This window comes from Tetrao urogallus (assembly GCF_951394365.1).
Source record: "Tetrao urogallus genome assembly, chromosome: 14".
NCBI lineage: Eukaryota > Metazoa > Chordata > Aves > Galliformes > Phasianidae > Tetrao > Tetrao urogallus.
This window is the reverse complement of record NC_136827.1, coordinates 16,222,493-16,243,303: the sequence shown is the minus strand read 5'-3', so window position 1 is coordinate 16,243,303 and position 20,811 is coordinate 16,222,493. Positions and strand designations below refer to the sequence as shown.

The following is a 20,811-nucleotide window of genomic DNA, read 5'->3' as shown; positions in this document are numbered from 1 at the left end:
GGGATGGAGCATGGAGCACTTCGTGCTGTGTCTGCAGGTAACAGATGCTGGGTGTAAAGCACTGGCATTTGGAGGTTGGCTCATCCAAGAGTTCAACCTCCAATTGCTGTTGGAAGATGGGCTGCTCTTCAGAGCCTGGCGTAGGGATCTCAGCTGTGTGTGCACTGAGAGCCCATCTGTGGCCTGAGTGGCTTTGAAATAGTGACTTGCTTGTTACACTGCCCTGTGATACGTTAAATTTAGATGCAGTGGGGAAGCACTATTTTAGCAGTGGTTTTCCAGGTTTCTTTAATAGCACAGGCAGGCACAGAAGAAGAGTCAGTCTGTAACCCTTATTTGTGGGTGAGAAGCTGGTAATCCCGGTAGGCGTGCACATAACTTCTATAGGTTGGGTCCACGTTCTTGTATCTTCTGGAGGATTTTTAGTGTGTTTAATAAAGAACTCAGTCTAACTTGTGAAGAAAAATTCCAGCCTGGTTTATTTGGTCTACAAGAACTTTTTCCTGCAGCCTGTGATTGCTGCAGCCTGACGGTGCTCTTTCCAGTGGGAGCAATGATTCATTGAGGGCTTACACTCCTGAAAAGTGTTTATACAGTATCCATTTGGTTGGCTTCTGGTGCTGCTGGCTGGATACTTTTAAGAGGAGGGAAGGAGCAAAACACAAAATGTTGCTGTATGTGGAGCTGTTCAGCTTTAAGTATCCATGGAGTGGCCTCTGGTTGCAGCCCCATAATTGGACTTTGGTGCATGTGCTCATCTCCAGGGAGCAAAATCACTTTAAGGTATCTGTGCCCTTAATACAGCCTATGCTGCCTGCTCTCAGTTCCTGCATGACCCCTGCATGTTTTTAAACTTAGGCTAAACTGAGCTTACAGAACCTGTGTGAGTCTTCTGAAACCTGTTTTAGAGCAGTGTAGCTGCTCTCATTGGAATGAAAGGAAATCCTAAGTTCACCTGCCTGGGTAACAGGCATACCATGCTGAAGAAGCTGCTGAAAAAAGCCAGGAGTGCAGGCAGTACTTGTCCTGCAGCTCTCTTATCTACAGAGTTCAGGCATTTCTGTGCAATTAAGTTCTTCTGTCAACCAAGGAAAGCAGACAGGCTTCACTGGTCTCTTGGTCCTGGTTTTTGAGGTGGGAGGTGCTAATGCCCCTTCTGGCCCTGTTCTGTGTTAGCAGACAGCCTGGCTGTAGTGTGGGGGGAAGCCATGCACACGTGTGTGTGTACACATACACTTGTGCTTTCCAAAACTGTGGTTATGACATCACTCTTAGTCTCCTGTAATTCATTATTTCTTGCTGGTTTTCTGAATAACAGCTGTGAAAAGAATGTATACAAACAGTTTGGAAGTCCTACGGCCAGGTGTCTGCTTCTTCAAGCAAGAGCTGGTTTGTGTTTACAGAGGGTTTCTGTTTATTGACTCAAGAAAACCTGAGTAGGATGGCAAAGCTGTTAAAGATATGCTGTAAAGACAAGCTGCTAGTTGTAGTAAGTGTTCTTCTTGGCAGGTATCCTGAGCCATGAGTGAACATGGTGGGGAGGTGCAGGGAGAAAGCAAAGTTGTGTTGTTTGAACTGGAAAGCTCCCTGGTAATTGTTTTGCCAGGCTCTGTGTAGTGTGTCCAAAAAACCACTCTGTGAGACAAGAACAGCCCATGCAGATGGACGCTCCTGGCTGAACGTATCCCAACTGATGTGCTTCCCAAGTGCTCTCGAGTCGCTGTGCTTTCTGCTATATCACTTATAGTGGCTGTCAGTGTTGGCAGACCTCTGCGTGGTGCTGTTCATTCAGCTCTGCTTGGTTCTCACGTTACCCATGTATGAGTTCTGAACGAGCTTGAACAAATCGTTTGGGAATACGTGGTTTGCAGGGGGGTGAGAAACAGCGTGGTAAGAAGTCTTCTGCATTCCCTGTCTGAAATGCTGTTTTTCTGCTTGCTCATGCTTGCAAAGTCGTGGTATTTCTGACTTCTCACGTAGACTTTTAAGGCAATCAGAAGGAAAATGTAAGAAATACCTTGCAATGTGGTAATACATAGCAGAGCTGTATGCCCTGTTCTCAGTGATGATGCTGGTGTTGTGTGCTTGTTGTTTGCATCCACGTACCAAGGAGCTTGGATTAAGGGTTGGGACTCCTATCATCATATTGCATTCTTGAAAAATGGAGGAAGGGAAGGTGCCATCCATCTGCCAGCTCCTTCTATCATCTTCCTTTTGTTCTAATGTGGGGACGCTGGGAGAGCTCCTCTGGTGGCTGTTCTGCTTGCTGAGCAGCAGCCTTGGAAATCCAGAAGCCATAAGGGCTGTGCCCAGAGCCCATAGCATTGGGATGATGTATTTTGAATGATCCAAGTTGGAAATTTTCACTTTAAAGTTTTCCAGCATTTGCTGCCACTTCTACTCTACAAAATGTGTTATTTATTTGGCTTTCTCACTATTTGTGTTTCTTGACAGTTTTTATATAACTGTTTCCTAGCATGTCTGTGTCTGGCCATTTGATTGGGGCTTTATTGCTGCTGGAAGATGATACAACTCTTATTTTCCAGGCTTGAGCTTTCTAGAAGATGAAGCCCTGGCTGCAGTTGGTGTTCTTTACCAGTGTTTTCTTGATCTGGCATGCAGAGGCAGAGTTCTTCACTTCAATAGGTATGGAAACAACCAGTTCACAATGTTACTATGCAACTAACATGACTGCCAAAACTGTTAAACTTTACAGATGAACCATAGGACTGCCCTTGTGTGGCCCTATCAAACACCAGCTTCGTCAGGGAGAGCAACACTTTGACATCCTTGGTGCTATTCTGCATTGCAGGCTTTGTATCACTGGAAGTTGTTCACGTTTGGTTAGCTCAGCACATTATGACTAACCTGTACGAGTTTCTCTGAGGTCTTTGAGTAAAAGAAGACAATATCTATGTTTTCTTGAGAGCTGTGCATCTGGTGTTTTGAATGCAGCACAAAGCTTCATCCTGAGGTGCTGATTTCGTGCAGAGAACTTCTGTGATAAATATGTGAAATATTCTTTCACAAAATGTGGCGTATCTTATCTTTTATATGAGATTTGGAATTGAATTTGAGAATAGGAAGGAAAAATCTCCTCCAAAACCCTTCCTGGTTTTGTAAGGCTTCAGTAAATCTCAATGAATTCATGTTGCTGCAGGTCTTGAAAATAGACTGATTTGATGAAATTCTAGTTCTTGTCTTGAAGCTGCGATTAAACTATGTGGCTTCTGTAGCAGATCCTAGAAGTAGGCACAGACTGATTTCTGCTGTGACTTGGTCTAATGCTTTCCTGTGGAATAGTGTGGAATCCCCCTGTAAAGATAAGAGGTGAACGGATCTGGCTGTCCTCAACTTTGAGCTCAGTGAAGCAGTGCTTCTGAATGGTAGAGCTCCAAACTCCTGCTTGTTTTGCACTCATGTATGGAATTTATCAGCCAGAGCAAAGCAGTGGAGTTTGAAGCACGTGTTCTTGTGCTCCAAAGTTGAGTAAAGGGTGCTTACCTACGTGGCTGCAAGGTTACTGTGAAGGACCACCTGCTTTTTCCATTTGCCCATTTCTGGACCTTTCTTATCTTTGGGAAAAGAACATCCTGCTGCCTTTCTGCTTAATTATGCCCCACTAATAAAGACTTTAGAACACTGAAACAAAAGCTGTTCAATTCAGCTGTTGCTGAATATCCATTGGGTCTTTCAGTGTTGCTCTTTGAAAAGCAAAGTTTGTCACAACCCTTCAGATGAATATGCTGGCAATTCTGTCTAATGCTAATGAGGAGAGACTTTGTCAGTCCATAAACATCAGTCTGAAGTTCCTCCTTAGTGGTGGGTTGTGTATCCACAGATACCACACTGAAAAGCTGTAATTTTAAGTGAGTCAAATGGTGGAGTAGAAGCTGACCTCATTTCTGTCCATGTGCTGAACAGATGTTGGGGCATCTGCATGACTTGTTGCTTTGAGCAGTAGCTTCATTAATGTCAAACCTTTATTTTGTTTGCCTGGCATATAATTACAATAGCCAAGTAATTTGGAGATGGTTAAAAAAAGAGGCAAGGCTATGTGAACAAATGAAGTTGAGGCTTTAATAGCCTCTTGAAGCATTGCAATGTCAGACCTGTTTGTGTAGTGAGTCCGAAAGCTTTCGAGCTCTAAATGCACACCTTTGATTTCTTTTCTTAAAGGGGCTGCAGCATCTGAGATGTTTGCTGCTGGGGAACTCATCATGAGAGTGATTACTACTTGCTTGTATTCTGTTTTCAGGTCAAATGACAGATCTGATTTATGCAGAGAAGGACTTGGTACAGTCTTTGAAAGAATACATCCGAGCAGAAGAGACCAAACTGTCTCAGATTAAAAGGTAGGGGAGAGGTTTGCACAGTGAAGAGGGGCCACAAAGTGCATAACCTGTTGTGTTCAGTTAAGCTCACCTTCCTGTTCTGGTTTGTACTTCCCCAGTAAATATAATGAGTGTAAGCAGTGCTCCTGTGGAGAAGACACTGATATCGAAGAGGAGCCTGCATGAGCTAAATGCCTGTAGATGCTGTTGCTCTGGGCTACCTGTTGTAAGCAGCACACAGCTCCTATTGTCCTGGTGCCTCAAATCAGTTAAAGCTCTTGCTGACAACACACTTCTCCTCAGCTAGGCTGTTAATACTTACCTAGCTGCAAGTTGTACCTAACAGGGTATGACACCAGAACGGTCTGAGGTCTGGGTTGGTAGGAGCTGTGTGCCTGTAACTGGAGCCATGCTTTCCAAGGACTTTCTGAACTCCAGATGGTATCTGGCAGCTTGATCTCCCTTTGGGATTGTTGGGTGGGGATAGGGTTATGAAACAGTGAAATGAGCCAAATTCCTCGTCACTTTTTGTACGCACAAATATTTATTTCTTGAAAAGTTGCCCTTCTGAAGAAAAACTGTCTCCTGTTCAAGTATGTTTAGAGTTCAAGCTATGTATAATACTTCTAAAGCAACAAAAATCATCTGCATATGTCAGATTTCTCTTTGCATGTGCTGAATTTGCAGTTGACTTTTTCCTATATTGGTAAGCAAGAGGATGTTTCAGCTGTCACAACACTTGAGCTCTAGTCTGAGGGATATGCTTTGTAACATGCTGAATTTCATCATCTGAATATGGTGGCATTTCTCACAATTGCTTTCTATGCATAGAGATGCTTGATTCAAAACACCTCTGTGAACAGAGAGTAAAACTTCACCTTATTACTACTTTGCAAAATAAGCACTGGATGCAGTGAAAGCTGATTTTGTTAAGAGATGTGAGACATGTCTCAAGGTGTCACTAATCTGCCATCTCTGCTAAGGGTTCTCATCTTGCTTTGTTGCAACATCGTGATACGCAGAATAAGGCAGCCTGGCAGCTTGTGCCAATGGCTGTACTGAGCTGCTTACAGCCATGGTTCAGTCATGGCTTGGGGTTAGACTCAAAGGGGATTTCTAATGTTCAGTTATTAGCTTACCTCAAAGCTTTTTTCATACTGGGTACTGGAGAGAGGTTGGCCAAATGCTTGTCACAAGGGATGATAGCGATTTGCACATTTCTGAGGTAGATAAGTGATGCTTTTTATTATTTGCTGAAGTGCAATGTGTTGAAAACGGATGGCTAAGACTCATTGCAGGGGAGATGAATGCCTGCTGAGATTTAAATTAATAGGCAAGGAAATAAATCTCTTTGAAAAGAGCACATTGTGATTAAAAATATATATATCAATGAACCTCACTTCATCTGGTGAAGTTAAAAGCCTTACATCTGGTTACGGTAGCAAAAGCAGCCAGTTGGTTCCAGCTATGTAATTAGGATGACTTCAGAAGGAAGATATGCATTCAGAAATTGTTCTCAGGCTGAGGAATACCATTCTCTCTTTCCAGCTGGGCTGAGAAAATGGATGTGCTGACGAGCAAATCCACTTCGGATCCAGAAGGGTACCTGGCCCACCCTGTGAACGCTTACAAGCTGGTGAAGCGTTTAAATACTGATTGGCTGGAATTAGAAAACCTGGTTCTTCAGGATACAACAAATGGTGAGGAGCTGCAGGGAAGGTTGTTGGTGGGAGGTCCCCCTACAGCAGCGTTGCTTCCCCTTTTGTTCTGGAAGCTGCAGGCTCAGCTGTGGCTTAAATACCATTGCTAATTTGGTTTGGAACTTAAACTAATGACTGGGGTCTTGCTTACTGGGTACCCAAGAGGGGAAACTTGCTGCTGAGTCAAGACTCAAAGCTGTTACTTGTCATAGGCACATTACATTTGGTTTGCTTGTGTAGCTTGCAGCAAAGGAGAATAGGATGTCCTGAAGTGGCCAGCAGTTATCAGCTGTTTTATATCTTGTCTTGAGTTCTATATTCCTCTGTGTAACAGCTTACTCATCTTACTTCTGCTGCATCACTTCCCAATCTGTAAGCAGTCACTTTGACCATGTTGGTCATAAATAAGAATCAAAATGAGATCTGTACTGAATTGGCAAAGGACGTTGTCATTGTATGCCAGTAATTATGTGGTGCAAGTGAATGTATTGATGGTTATTTCTCTTGTCATTTGCCTGTTAACTCTGTTTCTTGTAATTGGACAGAAAGCAATGCCTGTATAAATGGAGAGCCTAATGAGAGGTTTCAAATCTAGTTAATTTGAATCCTGGAATTCAGAAACAAAGCAGATGTGTTCTGTGTTAATCTGGTGCTGCACTTATTCAAACTGTCGAAGTAACAGCTTTTCCTTTTGTTTTCCTTTTGCTATGAAGGCTTTATCACAAATCTCACGATTCAGCGTCAGTTTTTTCCAACTGAAGAAGATGAGACAGGGGCTGCCAAAGCTCTGATGCGCCTGCAGGACACATACAAACTGGACCCTGAAACTCTCTCTCGAGGGAACTTGCCAGGCAAGTGCACAATGGTCTCATCTGCTATAAAGAGATGCAAACAGTAACACCCTCAAACTCTCCAAAAGTCTGTTTTGGGTGGAAATAAAGGCCTGTGGTTCTGAAATCGTGTGGCTCAAGCAGTAGAGGTTGCATTTGCTGTAATGTTCTGAGAATGAGGTTTTTTCTATCCAAGCCAGGGATCCACACTGACAAGTGGCACAGTTTTTATTTCTATTAATTTAAGGGGAAATCTGTTCTGGCTTTTTCTGTGGTCTCAGTACCAAAGCTAGGAAGCTGCTTGTGCTGGTAGCTGTGCTGGCAAATGGCATGGCTGTTTCCCTGGGAACTGAAGAGCTGAGCAGAGGCGATGCTCCCTAGTTCACTGCTCTTGTGGCTCTTTGCAAAGCGTGGTTCTCTTCTTGCCCTCTTGTTCTTTATCTATGGAATAAAGACTAATGATATTTGCCACAAAGTTATTTTTGAGACTAGATAAACATATTGTGATGTGCCACTGTTCTCTCAGGAGTCCCAGTGGGTATTTGTAAGAGATGTGCTAGCAAGTGTGCTGTTTGCTGCTTACAAATTGCCTGGACTTCGTTAGTGTGGGTAGTTGAGTTCACAAAATAGCTTTAGTTAAATGTAGGTCACAAACAGTGAACTGAAGATGAAGCCATATCTGTGCACCTGATCTGGAGCAACCGGAAATCTGTACACAATTGAACCTAGTTTGCCTAAATAACAATCAGCTGCTTGTGCACAAATGTACACCTCAAGAGCAAACGAGGCAGTGTGCTGTCTAGCCAGACATCTCTGATAATCTAACAGTGTCACCTTAGTGTCTGTCAAGTCTGCTAAGGTTTTAGTCCATTCTGCCTTTGTCTACAGCAGAAGGCAGAATAGCTTAAGAGAAATTTGTTAAACTTTTCCTGGTTCCCAAATAGATGAATGCTACAATGATGATGGAATGTAATTTTTGACTCCTGAGCGTGACCAGTTTAGCATGGAATGTAAATCATTGTTAGTGCATTCTTCAAAAGATGTTTTTTATTATAGATTTGTGTATTTACTGATATTTCTCAATGTGCCTCCACATGTGAGGGCAAGGATGCTTCTGTGCAGGTTGCTTAAAGATCTTTTTTTGTTATTAGGAACAAAATATAGGTCGTCTTTGACAGTGAGTGACTGCTTTGGTATGGGCAAGACTGCTTACAATGATGGTGACTACTATCACACAGTGCTCTGGATGGAGCAAGCCTTAAAACAGCACGATGAGGGGGAGGATACTACAGTCAGCAAAGTGGAGATCCTGGATTATCTCAGCTATGCTGTCTTCCAGTTTGGGGACTTGCACAGAGCCATGGAGCTCACAAGGCGCCTGATATCCCTTGGTAAGAGCATTGCCAGTAACAGCCAAGAGCAGCCCATACTTATGGGTGAGCTGGCTGGAAGGATTTCCTGCCAGATGACCTGTAAACAAATATAAGTTATGGAGAAAAGTCTACTTGTGCATGGAACGTCTTCAGCAAGCCATCCTATAGGCCATACTGTTATTACCTGAAACCTAAATGTCTGTCTGACCACTGTATTTTCTGGTGTACCATGATGTGTCTGGTAATGGTTAATGCCTGAGCTCAAGGATTCCAGTAGAGATTGAGGCTGCCATGGGCTCAGCAGAGTACTACCTCTGCTGTCAAAACCTACTGACTTTTTAATATTTCTTGACATTTTTCTGTGCAGATGCTCTTTGTTAGGTAGTTTCTTTGCCTGAGATCTCAGTGTATTTCTCTGAGCAGTCAGACCATAGATTAGGATTTCCTGAGACCTGGTTTTATCTGTGCTCTGTTTTTAGGTTTCTTTTGAGTGAGCAAATAGGCATTCCTTTAAATACAGCTCTACTTGTGTTGAGGAAGTTTATTATCTCTGATTAACATCTTCTGACTGAAATATTTGTATGGTTTTTAAATCAGCTGTTATTCTTAATCTAGATGCTGGCAGCATCCTGAGAGTGAGTGAAGCTGTTTTATTAGCAGGGAGGAGAATGGGAAAGATGAATAACTTCTGCAGATGTTGAGATTCCTAGATTGAAGTTTACAGAATGACTGTAGTGAATCTAGTACCTTCTGCAGGAATGCATAGCACTGATAGCACAGTACACATCAGCGTCAGAGTGGAGCAGACTTGACAGTCTCTTGTGGGAGCCTCCTCTACTCTGGGCTAACCTTTATCTAGCCAATATCAGCCTGTGCTTTAAGGGGTGGTTACTCAGTGACCATCTGGGTTAGCTGAATAAGGGACACAATGAGCTTGGGAAGGTCAAAAGCAAAAAAGTGTTGTAGGTGCATGTCCAGAGACACATAGTTGTGAACTGGGACTTCCTTCTATAGTGTAACTACAATAGGTGATTAAAGTCAACTATTGATGATATTTACTAGTTCATAGCAACAGCAGTAATCACTAATGATAGGTCTAATGTGTTCCAGCATACCTCTGGCATAGGCATGAGAGAATGGATGCTGTAGGTAAGCTGGTAAATGGCAGTGCTTAACTTCTGAGCTTCCAGACTTCACAGGAAGTGTTTGAGACTGAAGTTTGTGGCTGGGGTTCCACTGAGGTACTGGGCTGAAGCCTGCTTGTGCACTGCAGATGAGAGGCATGGTGAAGGGTGCTGCAAGTAGCCTAGCTTGATCTCTTGTGGTCTGTTTCTCCTGGGTGGAACTAGGCAGACAGTATTTGAAGTGCAGGAGAATTGGGATGACCAAAACCTCCCTCCACTCAGATTGCATGTTTTGTGACAGATCCTTTCAGAAATTACTGCAGAAGGACGCCAGCTTCCCTCTGCAGAGACAAACAGGAGCCGGAGCACTTGGTTGCTTGATGGTGCTCTAGGAAGGAGAGAATTATTGCTGAATCTTGATGCAAACTCTTCCTTGCATTAACAATTCCTGAGACTGTACCAGTTACTGGTTCTGTCTGTTTTGTCCCAATGAAGACAGCACTCATGAGAGAGCAGGCAGCAATCTGCGGTACTTTGAGAAGCTGCTGGAGAAGGAGAGAGAGAAGTCCTCAAACAAGACAGTGGCCACAACGGAACCCGTGGTGCAGAGTGGTGCCTATGAGAGACCTCTTGACTACCTGCCAGAGCGTGATATCTATGAGGCCCTCTGCAGAGGTGAAGGGGTGAAAATGGTAAGAGAAAGGCAGAGCTTTTCCGACTGCGCTGCCTTTGCATAAGGATGGTCAAGTTGGCTCGTGTGTAAAGCTGTGCAAGAAAAACTGAGTGTAATTGTCCAGTCTGAGACATGCACTTATGCCTCAGCCTCTGTCTTAACCTGTTAATTCTGTACAGAACAGCTCTCAGCTTGTTCTTCTTAAAGGTTGTTGAGAATTGAGTCTCCTGACAGTCTGTTTATCCAATCATTTCAGGTGCTGGCTGTTTTGGTACAGTAGGAGGCTTTTTCCACTGAGAACTAGTTACGTTTTGCCACTGTTATGGCATCACATTTTGTGCATCTTGATGGGTGCTTCTGGGGGTGACTGTACTGACCTGCCAGTCTTTGGCACTTCAAATATTTTTAGTGCAGGAAGAAATCCATTTGTTTCTCTGCGCAGCTGAAATTATAAGAGCCAGGCATTTCTTACAGCCAAACTTTATTTATTGAATCTGAATTTATAGCCTATTAGGATTTAACTGAGAGATTAGTTTTTCCAGATCTTTTTAGTGGCATCTGGAGCAGCAGGTTTTCATTCACAATAAATATCAACATTGCTGCTGCTTACCTCTGACACTAGCTGTGTGCTGACTGCTCTTGCTAGTGCTTATGAAATAAGACACGCTCTTTTCCTTTTTCTAAGCTTATGAATAATGGTTGAGCAAACAATGCATTTTACTTGGTGCCTTGTTTCAGACGCCTCGGAGGCAGAAAAGGCTGTTCTGTAGGTACCACAATGGAAACAGAAACCCCCATCTGCTCATAGCTCCCTTTAAAGAAGAAGATGAATGGGATAGCCCTCATATTGTACGCTATTATGATGTCATGTCTGATGAGGAAATTGAGAAAATTAAACAACTGGCGAAACCAAGGGTGAGTTTCCCTTCATCTCACTGACTGCTAATTGCATGCTTTGATCTACGAGCAAAGGCTAGGCAAAGGATTTGAGGGAATGGTTTCGTAGTACGGATAATACACTGTGAAGCTAAGGGGAAGAGTTTCAAAACTGCCTGGTGATGTAGGACCCTAAATCTCAGGCTCACGAAGGGGTTTGTGCAATGTTGTGTTTAAATGTGCAGAATTCCTTAGTAAATAAGGGCTGGAGCTGGAAAGGTAGGTGACTGCCTGCCTGGCCTAACATAGCTTCAGTCACCTTCTTGAAATGAGGCTGACCTGAATTGCAGTACCTTTAACCCGTGATGTGGGTGCACACAAAAATAACCCCACAAAGTTGGTGATTCTATCTGACTTCCCTAGAGGTGAGGTTACCAGTCTGTTTCCTTTCTGGCAATGTGAGATCAGCAATAGATGCTCCATCTTCTGTGCTTGCCAGGTCTCGGAGGAAAGTAAAGTTGTATAGGATTGGTTCCTTCCAGCACTTCTGTAGCTCCTGCTGACAACTGTGGTGATAAGATTCCACTCAAGGATTGCCTTCGTGCATTTCTAACTGTAAACGTTAGTACCTACTGATGTTTACAGGTCTGAAGAAGCACCAGTTCCTCAAACACCCAGAGTTATTTGTTATTCTGGGCTTGTGAGTACTGGCTAGCTGTGGGAGTGCTGGCACAACACTTCCCTCTCAAAGAGGATTCTCAGCTCTGCAAACAGACTTTTCCTATTATGTCATACTGTAAAACTTTGAGCCTCAGATAAAATAGAAACACTGAAAGATTGAATCATTAAATCTACTTTATGAAATCAAGCACCTTCTAATAGGGCAGCTATTAGATTTTTTTTCCAGTTTTACAGCTTTTGTTCAAAGCTTTAATGATGGAAAATATTAAGACTCGCTAAGTTTTGCTTATGTCAATAATGTGAAAGGAATTCTTCATGTTACCTATGCAGCTGTAGGATGAGGATCAGTACAACAGGAGGTAAATACTGTCATCTTAAGATTCGGGCTTCTTTAATTAAAGAAAATAGTTTCTTATAACTTAAATCTGTCTGACTGTTCTGTAGGAAGAATAGCTTTGAGTTCTGCAGTACTACTGAAATACTGGAAAATGCAGATCTTGTGATGAGATAGCGTTAATGTAGCGTAATTTCAGTCAGGAAACTTCAGTTAGTAGTCATGGAAGCTTTGAGACAAACTGAAGCACTGTGTTAGTTTTGGGCTCGGAAGGATGAATATTTCCTTGTATTTGCAAGGAACTTTTACTTCAGGGTCTAAACACTTAATATTATCTGCAGCTTATGCTTGCCAGTATTTCTTGTTTTGTAGAGAAACAACATCTGTATGTGATACTCAGTTGGTTTTCGTTATTGTTTTGCAAAATGCAATTGCTTTTACTCCAGTTCCAGAAAGTAGTTCCAACTCGACAGGCAATACATCAGAGCTGACTGTCAGCTGCTCAGTGCTGGAAATGGTCTCCAAAACTCTTAACTTTGTTGGTGTGGGAGCCTGAAAAGGCCAAGATGTGCCACTAGATCTAAATGCAAAGGGCAGAAATCAAGCAGGCGTGCGCAAGCTCAAGTAGCAGCGTAATAGAAAGTTTAGAAAGCTAAATTGCATCCCTGAAGCTGTGCTTCGTTGCACAGGGAAGAACAACATTGTCAGCCTGCTTATTCTGCTGTGTTTTTCACAGGAGAAATCTGGAGCAGAATAACTGAGTCAGAATTAGATGAGCAGATGTGCCAAGAGCTCTCGCACAGGGACGAGACGAGGGTTGTAAAACTGGCTGGAGGCTTATTTGAGGAGAAATGAAGGAAATAGCTGCCTACTGGGAAGAAAATGCAAATAAAAGGGCTTTCTGGGGCCTGTAATTAAGCGGAAGGAAGAAGGCACGATTTTAAGTGTTTGTGGTTTTCAGGAGTTAAATTTAAATGTGGTTTGACTTTGCAGTCAGACAAATGAGTGTCCCAGTTCTTGTTCTCAGTTGCGAGTACGAGACCCAAGTTGCCTGTTAAGCAAGCAGCAGGCTGTTGCTTTGCTGCCACAGTGGATCTGCTCAGTTCTGCAAGGTTCCAGACTCCTCCTATATACTAACTGTGTGATGTGGCCTAACAGTGATGCATTATTTGCTGTGCGAAATGCATAGGTAAGCTGCTATAAAAGTATCTGTCACTGAGAGCAGATGTTGCAGGCATTTTCCAATTGGGAAAATCTAAGTGTGGTAATATTGAGTCTTGTCCTCAGGACAAGTGGATTTGTCTGCCCTGTAATTTGTAATTCATTTTGCAAATGTTTTCATCTGTATTTAAATCTAAGAGTGAGCTTTTTCCAGTCCACATGAAGAGAGGGCTGATTAAATGTATGCAGCATCCAACAATTCTTTCTGCCAAGAACATAAGCTTCATATGTTGACTTTGTTGTTGTTCCATCTTGTTAATATGGACTCCAGCTGTTTAAGAAGTCTTTTTATAAGGTACCTCAGTTAGCACTACTTGTGCATTTAATGGATATCATGGCTTTTGCAGTCAATTGCTTTCTCTAGAATCAGCTGCAGGTGATGGATTGCATTTGCATTTTTCTGTGTACTGTTCTAGCCTGAGTCTGGGACAAACTCTAGGTCGGAGTTTAACTTTCATGCTGTGATACACTGAAATTTGATAAAGCAGCTGCTGGTTCTGTTAGGATTGAAGTCTGTTTTTTGATCTGTAGTTGATGTTTCTTCCTGTTTGGGATTTTTTGGCACAGCTGGCACGAGCCACAGTTCGTGATCCCAAAACCGGTGTCCTTACAGTGGCTAGCTACAGGGTATCAAAAAGGTAAGCCTAGAGAAGAGTTCAGCCTTAAGTTTTCTGTGCTTAACAGCCCTTGTGTGCTACCTCCATTGGAGAACTAGAAATGCTTTGCATGCAGCAAAAGCTTGCACAACAAGTGCATGGTAAATGGCTCATCTGTGTAATTTGGGGTAGAAGAAATCCTTCTCTTCTGGGAAGCTCGTGGTTTGGGGCTCTGTATTCTAAAACGATGTTTCACTGCTTCCTATTCCCTTCTCTTGCCCTAGTTCATGGTTGGAGGAAGATGATGATCCTGTCGTGGCTAAGGTGAATCAACGAATGCAGCAGATCACGGGGCTGACAGTGAAAACAGCTGAGCTGTTGCAGGTTGGTGCACTTTTACCTTAGCAGGATGAGATCTGATGAGTAGCTCTTCAGTGGGGTGGTGTGGTATTAATCCAGAAACAAATATCAGCATTGCTCCTGACCAGCTCCTCCTAGGCATTCTGTTAACTGAACACACGGGTTCCTGGTGAGTGGGTGAGTAAGGTCATGAGCAGCACCATCTCCTAGATCAGACGTGTGCTAGAGAAACACCCATGCTCAGATTCTGCCTCTTCGGAGGAGGAGGGAGTAAGTATGATAGCAACTGTTGCTGCATGTTCATGTTTATCAGGTTGTTGTGGTGATAAGCAAAGAGAGCTGCTGTTAAGAAACATCAGTACTGAGAAATTCTCAGTGGAACCCTTAAGCTGAAAGGGAGGGAACTCTCAATGCTTGTCTGCACACCTCATTACTGGCAATCTGAAGAAAAAGGAGTTGAGTGGATATCTGTTAAGCAGATAGCAATCTTGCCACAGAGCACCATTTCTCAAAGGGTGTTTTGGATCTTTGAGAGTTATCTTATGCAGCAGTCGTGCAGTTCACTGTGTACAAATATTTTGCTTTGTTCTTCTCTAGGTTGCTAATTATGGAATGGGAGGGCAGTATGAGCCACACTTTGATTTTTCTAGGGTAAGACTACTTTTCCAATTACTCCTTGGGTACGGGGTGAGGGTGGGAACAGATCATTTTGGGAACTGTTGAAACCCTTATTAAAATGTCTTTTCTAATAAAAAACCGTTTAGCCCAGTTGCATGGAATGGATTATGACCTCTGGAAAACTCTCACTCCTTTCTCTGGTGCTGGAAGTTCAAGAGACCAATGAACAAATCTGACTGCCTGATTCTGTCCCTTTGGTTCCTTGCACGATGTAGAGATATTGAGAGATAGTCCTACTGTTCTTATATGTACTCCTTCTGTTACCCTGCTAGGGAACTCAGCCCTGGATGGAGATAGAGTTGTTCCATTGGGTTTATAAATTTAGCAAGGTTGTCAGTCCTCTTTTGGGTATTTTAAAGTACTTTGGCTGAGCAGGACATGTCCCTCCAAAAAAGCAGCATGTATGGAAGTCTTTGAGTTGGAACCCTTCTGATAAAAGCCTTTAAAACCTTTGTGATTGCAGCTATAGGGAGTCAGCAGAGTTTTGTCACCCCTGTCCAGGATGCCAGTGCTGTGGTGACAGCAGGGAAACTTATCACTGGCACTTGTTGGGTCTATACCAGGCACTAGAGGGCTCTACCTGGCAAGAGTGAGCTCAGGTTAGCAGTGAGAGGGGAGAAGACAAACTCTTCTTTGCAGTTGCCTTGGTACATGAATAGCTGTGATGACTGTGATGACATAGCTGTGATGAACACAGCTGAAGAGCTGTGATGACTAGTTGTCACAAATACAAAATCCGTCTTGGTTTCAGGTAGAATCATCTCCAATCGAATCCATCTTAATTCAAACTATTCCAGTGTTTTTACCTGATAAAAAGAATGGATTGCTGCAGCCAGAGGGTAACCCAATAATTGAGAACAGCATTGAAGGGGCCCTACTGAATGCTGTTCATAAATAATCTTAATCCCCAGCACTGTGGAAGCTCCTACTCGTTGGCTTTGGCCTGTTGAGAGAATTTCTCTGTCAACTTTAAGACTGCTTTGTTTCCAGAGTGAAGTCAATGCTCTTAAATTCTCTTCAAAGCCTTTGAACTCAAGGACCTCAGATATCAATTTGGTCGTTATGGTCTTTACTTTTGGATTAGGCAGCTGGGACAGAGCTCCATTTGGAACATAGCCTTGGCTGCAGTCATCAGTTAAAGCAGGGCAAATGGGGAGTTTGCCGTGGGCTTGGGCTGGTCTGCCAGGCTCTGTGCGTCACAGATTCCAGTACTGGAATCCAGAGACATTGCTCTCTCACTGTCTGATCAGCCTCACAGCTTTTTGTTCCCTTACAGCTCTCAGATGGGGAAGCTTTAATACTTAAGTATTTCAACTTCCAGATCGTGTTGGGTACTCGAAAGTTACAGAAGAATCTTATATATTGAAGCTCAGAAATGCATGGCTGGACCTGAGTTTGGGCTTAGAGGTCTTGGAAACAGGGGAACTCCTCTTATCTGAGCTTCAATGTTGGATATTAGATTGAATTTGCATGTACTGATGCAGGCATGTAGTTCTTAGTGTGAACCCATTTCAGGAAAGATATTTTGTTGAAATAATCAAGTAGATTGAACTACAACATCTCAGAGTTTTTCTTGCTGCTTGTCTTTTCCTAATGCTGGTTTCTGCATTTTTTTTTTTTTTTTAACTGTTAAAGTTTATTTTTTTTATTGAAGAATTCATCTTAACATTACTTGGCTGAATCTTGTCAACAATAAGCAATACATATAAACCTCTAACTGCATTTTTCCTCTGTGCCCTTCAGATGCCCTGGGCTTCTGGGTATTTTCTGCTTATAAACTGGCACCTGTATGATCTCATACTTCAACAAATGAAACTCACAACACCTGGTCTTCTTGATATAGTCCTCAACTCTAGATAGACAACCACTTGAGATGAATTACTGCTATTCTAATTTGTTGCTGTTAGAAATAGATTTTCTTCTGACGTTTCTCTGAGATCATCACACATTGAGAATCTAATGTCTTATCTAAATGCTGTTCAAGCTGAGTTTTTCATAACCTCAGTTGTTGACTTTAGACCAGTGTCCACCACAATAACAGCTTGTTGGTTACTTAAATATCACCTGAAAGCATTGCTTCTACTGTAATGCCCTGAGAATTACTTGCGTGCTACTTCTCCTTCTAGCACCGGCGTGCAACGTGCATGCATCTGTGCACTGTGGCTGCAATTTGTGCTGGCTTTAGTGCTGCCCTGTGAATCCCCTCTTAATTCCAGCTCTTTGAGCCTGAGGCTCTTTGTGCAGAGCTGCATATGTAACTCTAGTGTGAGCCCATTCAGAATGAGAGGTTAAAGTTGTTGTCTGTTACAGCGACCCTTTGACAGCACTCTCAAATCGGAAGGAAATAGGCTAGCGACGTTTCTTAACTATGTAAGTACCTTTGTTTGTCTGCTGTCTGTGAGCTTGAAGTTTGCAGTTATTCTCATTTAATTTTATAGAAAGATGAGCCAGATGCTTTCAAGCGGTTAGGGACTGGAAATCGTGTGGCCACTTTTTTAAACTATGTAAGTATGATGCTCCTTTGTGAATTGGGTGTAACTCAGGGATGCTTTGTTTGCAGCGGGCACAGTTGTTTGTAGAGGTTTGTGGGTGTTTGGAAGGAGTGTCTTCAGCTCCTGCAGCATCAGGTGCTGTCCTGTGTGAACAGAATTGGGATTCCTGCACAAACCTTGATTCTCACAGTGAATAACATGCATCTTATTCTCTGCTGGCTGTACACGGTCAAAGGCATTTCACCTTTTGTGTGTCCCATGCAGAACATATCAAACATGTTCTGATGTCTCTACTAAAGAGTTTGTTGTTAAGGTGTAGGTGTTAACTTGCAGAGTTGCATGCACAAGCTTTCTAGCTGGAAGGGGCAAAGCACTGTGCTCCTATGGCATCTTGTGCCCTTTTATTGTAGGTACCAAGCAGGAAGACACCAGAGTGGTAATAACAACATAACAGAAATCCTAGTTGCAGTGAAGAATGTGGGGATTGTTTTTGATTGTTTGCACTTTGTGGGAAATGGATGTGACTAATTTGTTTCTCCCCTTTAGTTCCTGATCAAAAACCTACTGAGATCAGTGAAAATATTACTGAGTTTAATGAAAGTGTTTCTGGGGACTTTGGGTTTTGAGTCACATCTGTAGGGCTTAAAGTGAATCCATCTTTGCTAACAAATTCAATAGTTCATTTCAGTGTAGAACAGCAGAGCATAAAGATGCAAGCATTTCTTTAGAGCCTCGTTGGTTTACGTATTATTAAGGCACTTGAAGTAGAATAGAACTGTTGGGGAACAGCAGAGAAATTGTGCAGAAAACTGAGGTCTTCCACTTGCGTTGTTTGTTTTTTTTGAAGTGGTTGACCAGGATGCTAAACTAAATTATGAAAATGAGTTCCAAGGACACGGTTTCAGTTTGAGGAAATGTGGTTTAACAGGCACTTATTTTTCTAATTGAATCATAAACCAGAATGAAATTCTGAAGCTAACTTACTCTGAAGTCTTCTCCCTTGTTTTGGAGTACTGCCTTATTAATGCTGCAGGTTCAGTTTTTTTTATGGCTAATTTGTGTAATATGTACTTGTAGATCAGCTCTTCATCAAGCTTGCATATGAATAAAAGCCTTCAGCTGAAGTAACAGCCTTCAATAAGCAGCTTAGCAATTCATGCTGGTTGAAATCCATCTCTTCTTTGTTACTGCAAGTCACAGAGGTGCGAGTTGTGTTAGGACAAGGGGCGCTTGAGCTTGGGGAGCCATTTGTACAAAAGGTGCTGTAAATGATTGGTTTGACTTTGTTTTCTCACTTTGTTTTATTAGATGAGTGATGTGGAAGCTGGAGGAGCTACAGTTTTCCCAGATTTTGGGGCAGCCATATGGCCAAAGAAGGTAAAGCCACTCTGTATGGCTGCTTCTCATCTCCCCTCTCCATCTACTGTCTTTTCTCATTAGTCTTGTATCTAAGTCAGTTAATGTGCCCGTGCAGCTTGCTTGATGCTTAGAGGTTTATAGTGGGAATGGTTTCAATGTAGAGCTGTTATTAAATCATGTTTTCAATCTCTGAACACAGCTGAATTAGAGTTGAGAGCAAGTTGTCTTTTCTATGTGCTGCTGTTTGTGACCTATGCTGAAGTGTTTCATAAGAGCTTGCAATTGGGTTCCTGGGCATTATTCCTCTTCCTCGTGTCAATGACTTCAACATGTTGGCTGGGTTCTGGTTAATCCACATCTGGTATCTTTTCTGCAGGGAACAGCAGTGTTTTGGTACAACCTATTCAGAAGTGGTGAGGGCGATTATAGAACACGGCATGCAGCTTGTCCAGTGCTAGTAGGGTGTAAATGGGGTAAGTAAAACTCCTTTAGGAACAAAACCTTTGGTGTATACAAAGATGGTGGTATACTGAACCATTATAGCAGCATTTAATAACCCGAGTATTGCCATTTTAAATGCTGGAGTCATTTGGCAATAATGAAAGCTGGCATCTCAGTATGTAACATGAAGCAGCTACACTGCTCAGCTGTCTCTGGAGAGAGCTTTTGTGGCAGTGATGTTGCAAAGCATGTAAGAATGGCCTTGTGTGGTATAGGACAGCTGTAAAACGATTTGGGTTGGAAGGGAACTTAAAAGATCACCCTGCATGTATAGGTTTTTTTTACTATACCACCATCCCCCTTCAGTTTTCCCCAAAAACATCTTTCCTGATCGTGTTATCTGATCAGATGTGTGCTGCTGTGCTTTCTGGAGGCAGGCAAACCTGATTGCATGGCTCATTGGAGACAAATGCTCCCTCTTGCCTTGGATGCCCATAGTCTGTACTCCCTGCTTCGGGTGCCTGGCCACTGGGAGGTTGTGTTATCTGCTGGAAGTAGCTTATGTCTCCTGTCATCCATTTCTGAACCCACCTCCCATCGCCTCTGTGGTGTTCTGAGTGCCAGAGCACAACGACCTGTAATAACACCAGATCCAAAATACACTGCCTTGTTACTGTTGGCCAACTGTGCAACTGGAAATCTTCTTCCTGGCCCTGTGAATCTTTGTTTCCCGTTGGGTGGGTGGGGAAGTATAAGACCTCAATGGAAAGAAGAGTCTGGGTTGCAGTGCTGCACAGGGACTGGGTGCATGGTGGTAACTAATTCCATGTCTTTGTTCCACAGTTTCAAACAAATGGTTTCATGAAAGAGGAAATGAATTCTTACGACCTTGTGGGAGAACAGAGGTTGACTGATATCCAGCCTGCTGCAGACCTTTGTTTCTTTGTCTCCTTTTCTACTGTTTGTTCTTCCAGTTCATTTCTAAGAAATGATCCATCTTTGTTCCCCCCCCCCCCCCCCCCCCCCCCCCCCCCAAGAGTCCTGGCACTTGTCACAAAAAGACAAATGTAACACCTGTGAGTGAAAGTAAATGGCTTTGTACACATCTCTTGTCTTAGTTGCTGTCATTCGTCTCCACCTTCCCTTTCCCCTGCCATGTTCATCATTTTAGTGGTCTTCCACCCTCAGTGTTCTCTTTAGTAATGATGCAGATGATGTTGTGGGTGATCCAGAATGCTCGGGTGCCTGGTCTTGTGCCTTTTGTACCTCAGAAGTTTTAGATGTTAAATATTTCTTCAAACCAAAGTTTTTAAGTTTTGTGTACGTGTTAATTTTATTGTATTTCTATGGATCATGAGTTTTGAAAATAAATGTTCTTTCAAAAATCTTTGTGTCCATGATGGGTATCAGTACTGGGTTTAGGGAACAGGGAGCCTCTATTTCCTCCTTTTCTGAGGGTCTGTTTCTTCATTACCCTTTCTTTTAAAAAAACATGGCTTTGGATGATGCTAAAGGTTGGAGCATGATGCAATTCTTGCAGCTTCTGCTGAAGTTGGAAGATTAATTTGTTTTGAAACAGTACTGTAAGAGCAGACAGCTGCACACTAATGGCCAGTGTGCAGGGTGATCTCAGCATCACACTCATTGTATCACACTCATCAGAAGCCCTGCCCAGTGTTACTTGTGAGGGGCTTTCAGGAAAACCTGATGCCCTTTCCAAGCAGTTGTGACCATCCTTG

General features: G+C 42.8%; 1 protein-coding gene across 2 annotated transcripts; it reads left to right on the top strand.

Annotated features, from left to right (window-relative positions):
- Positions 1 to 2,564: 2,564 nt before the first annotated feature.
- On the top strand, positions 2,565 to 19,986 carry P4HA2 (prolyl 4-hydroxylase subunit alpha 2; the record flags this gene model as incomplete). 2 transcript variants are annotated; one of them, XM_079542637.1, is made up of 14 exons in its annotated part: positions 2,565 to 2,646; positions 4,259 to 4,355; positions 5,883 to 6,034; positions 6,748 to 6,885; positions 8,016 to 8,255; positions 9,857 to 10,053; positions 10,773 to 10,949; positions 13,714 to 13,784; positions 14,027 to 14,126; positions 14,700 to 14,753; positions 17,219 to 17,284; positions 18,581 to 18,649; positions 19,008 to 19,104; positions 19,916 to 19,986. In XM_079542637.1, 14 exons carry the CDS (start codon positions 2,565 to 2,567, stop codon positions 19,984 to 19,986), a joined length of 1,611 nt encoding a protein of 536 aa, XP_079398763.1. The 2 variants fall into 2 exon arrangements, with proteins under 2 accessions (XP_079398763.1, XP_079398764.1); XM_079542638.1 differs by lacking the exon at positions 17,219 to 17,284 and adding an exon at positions 17,091 to 17,150.
- Positions 19,987 to 20,811: the final 825 nt, after the last annotated feature.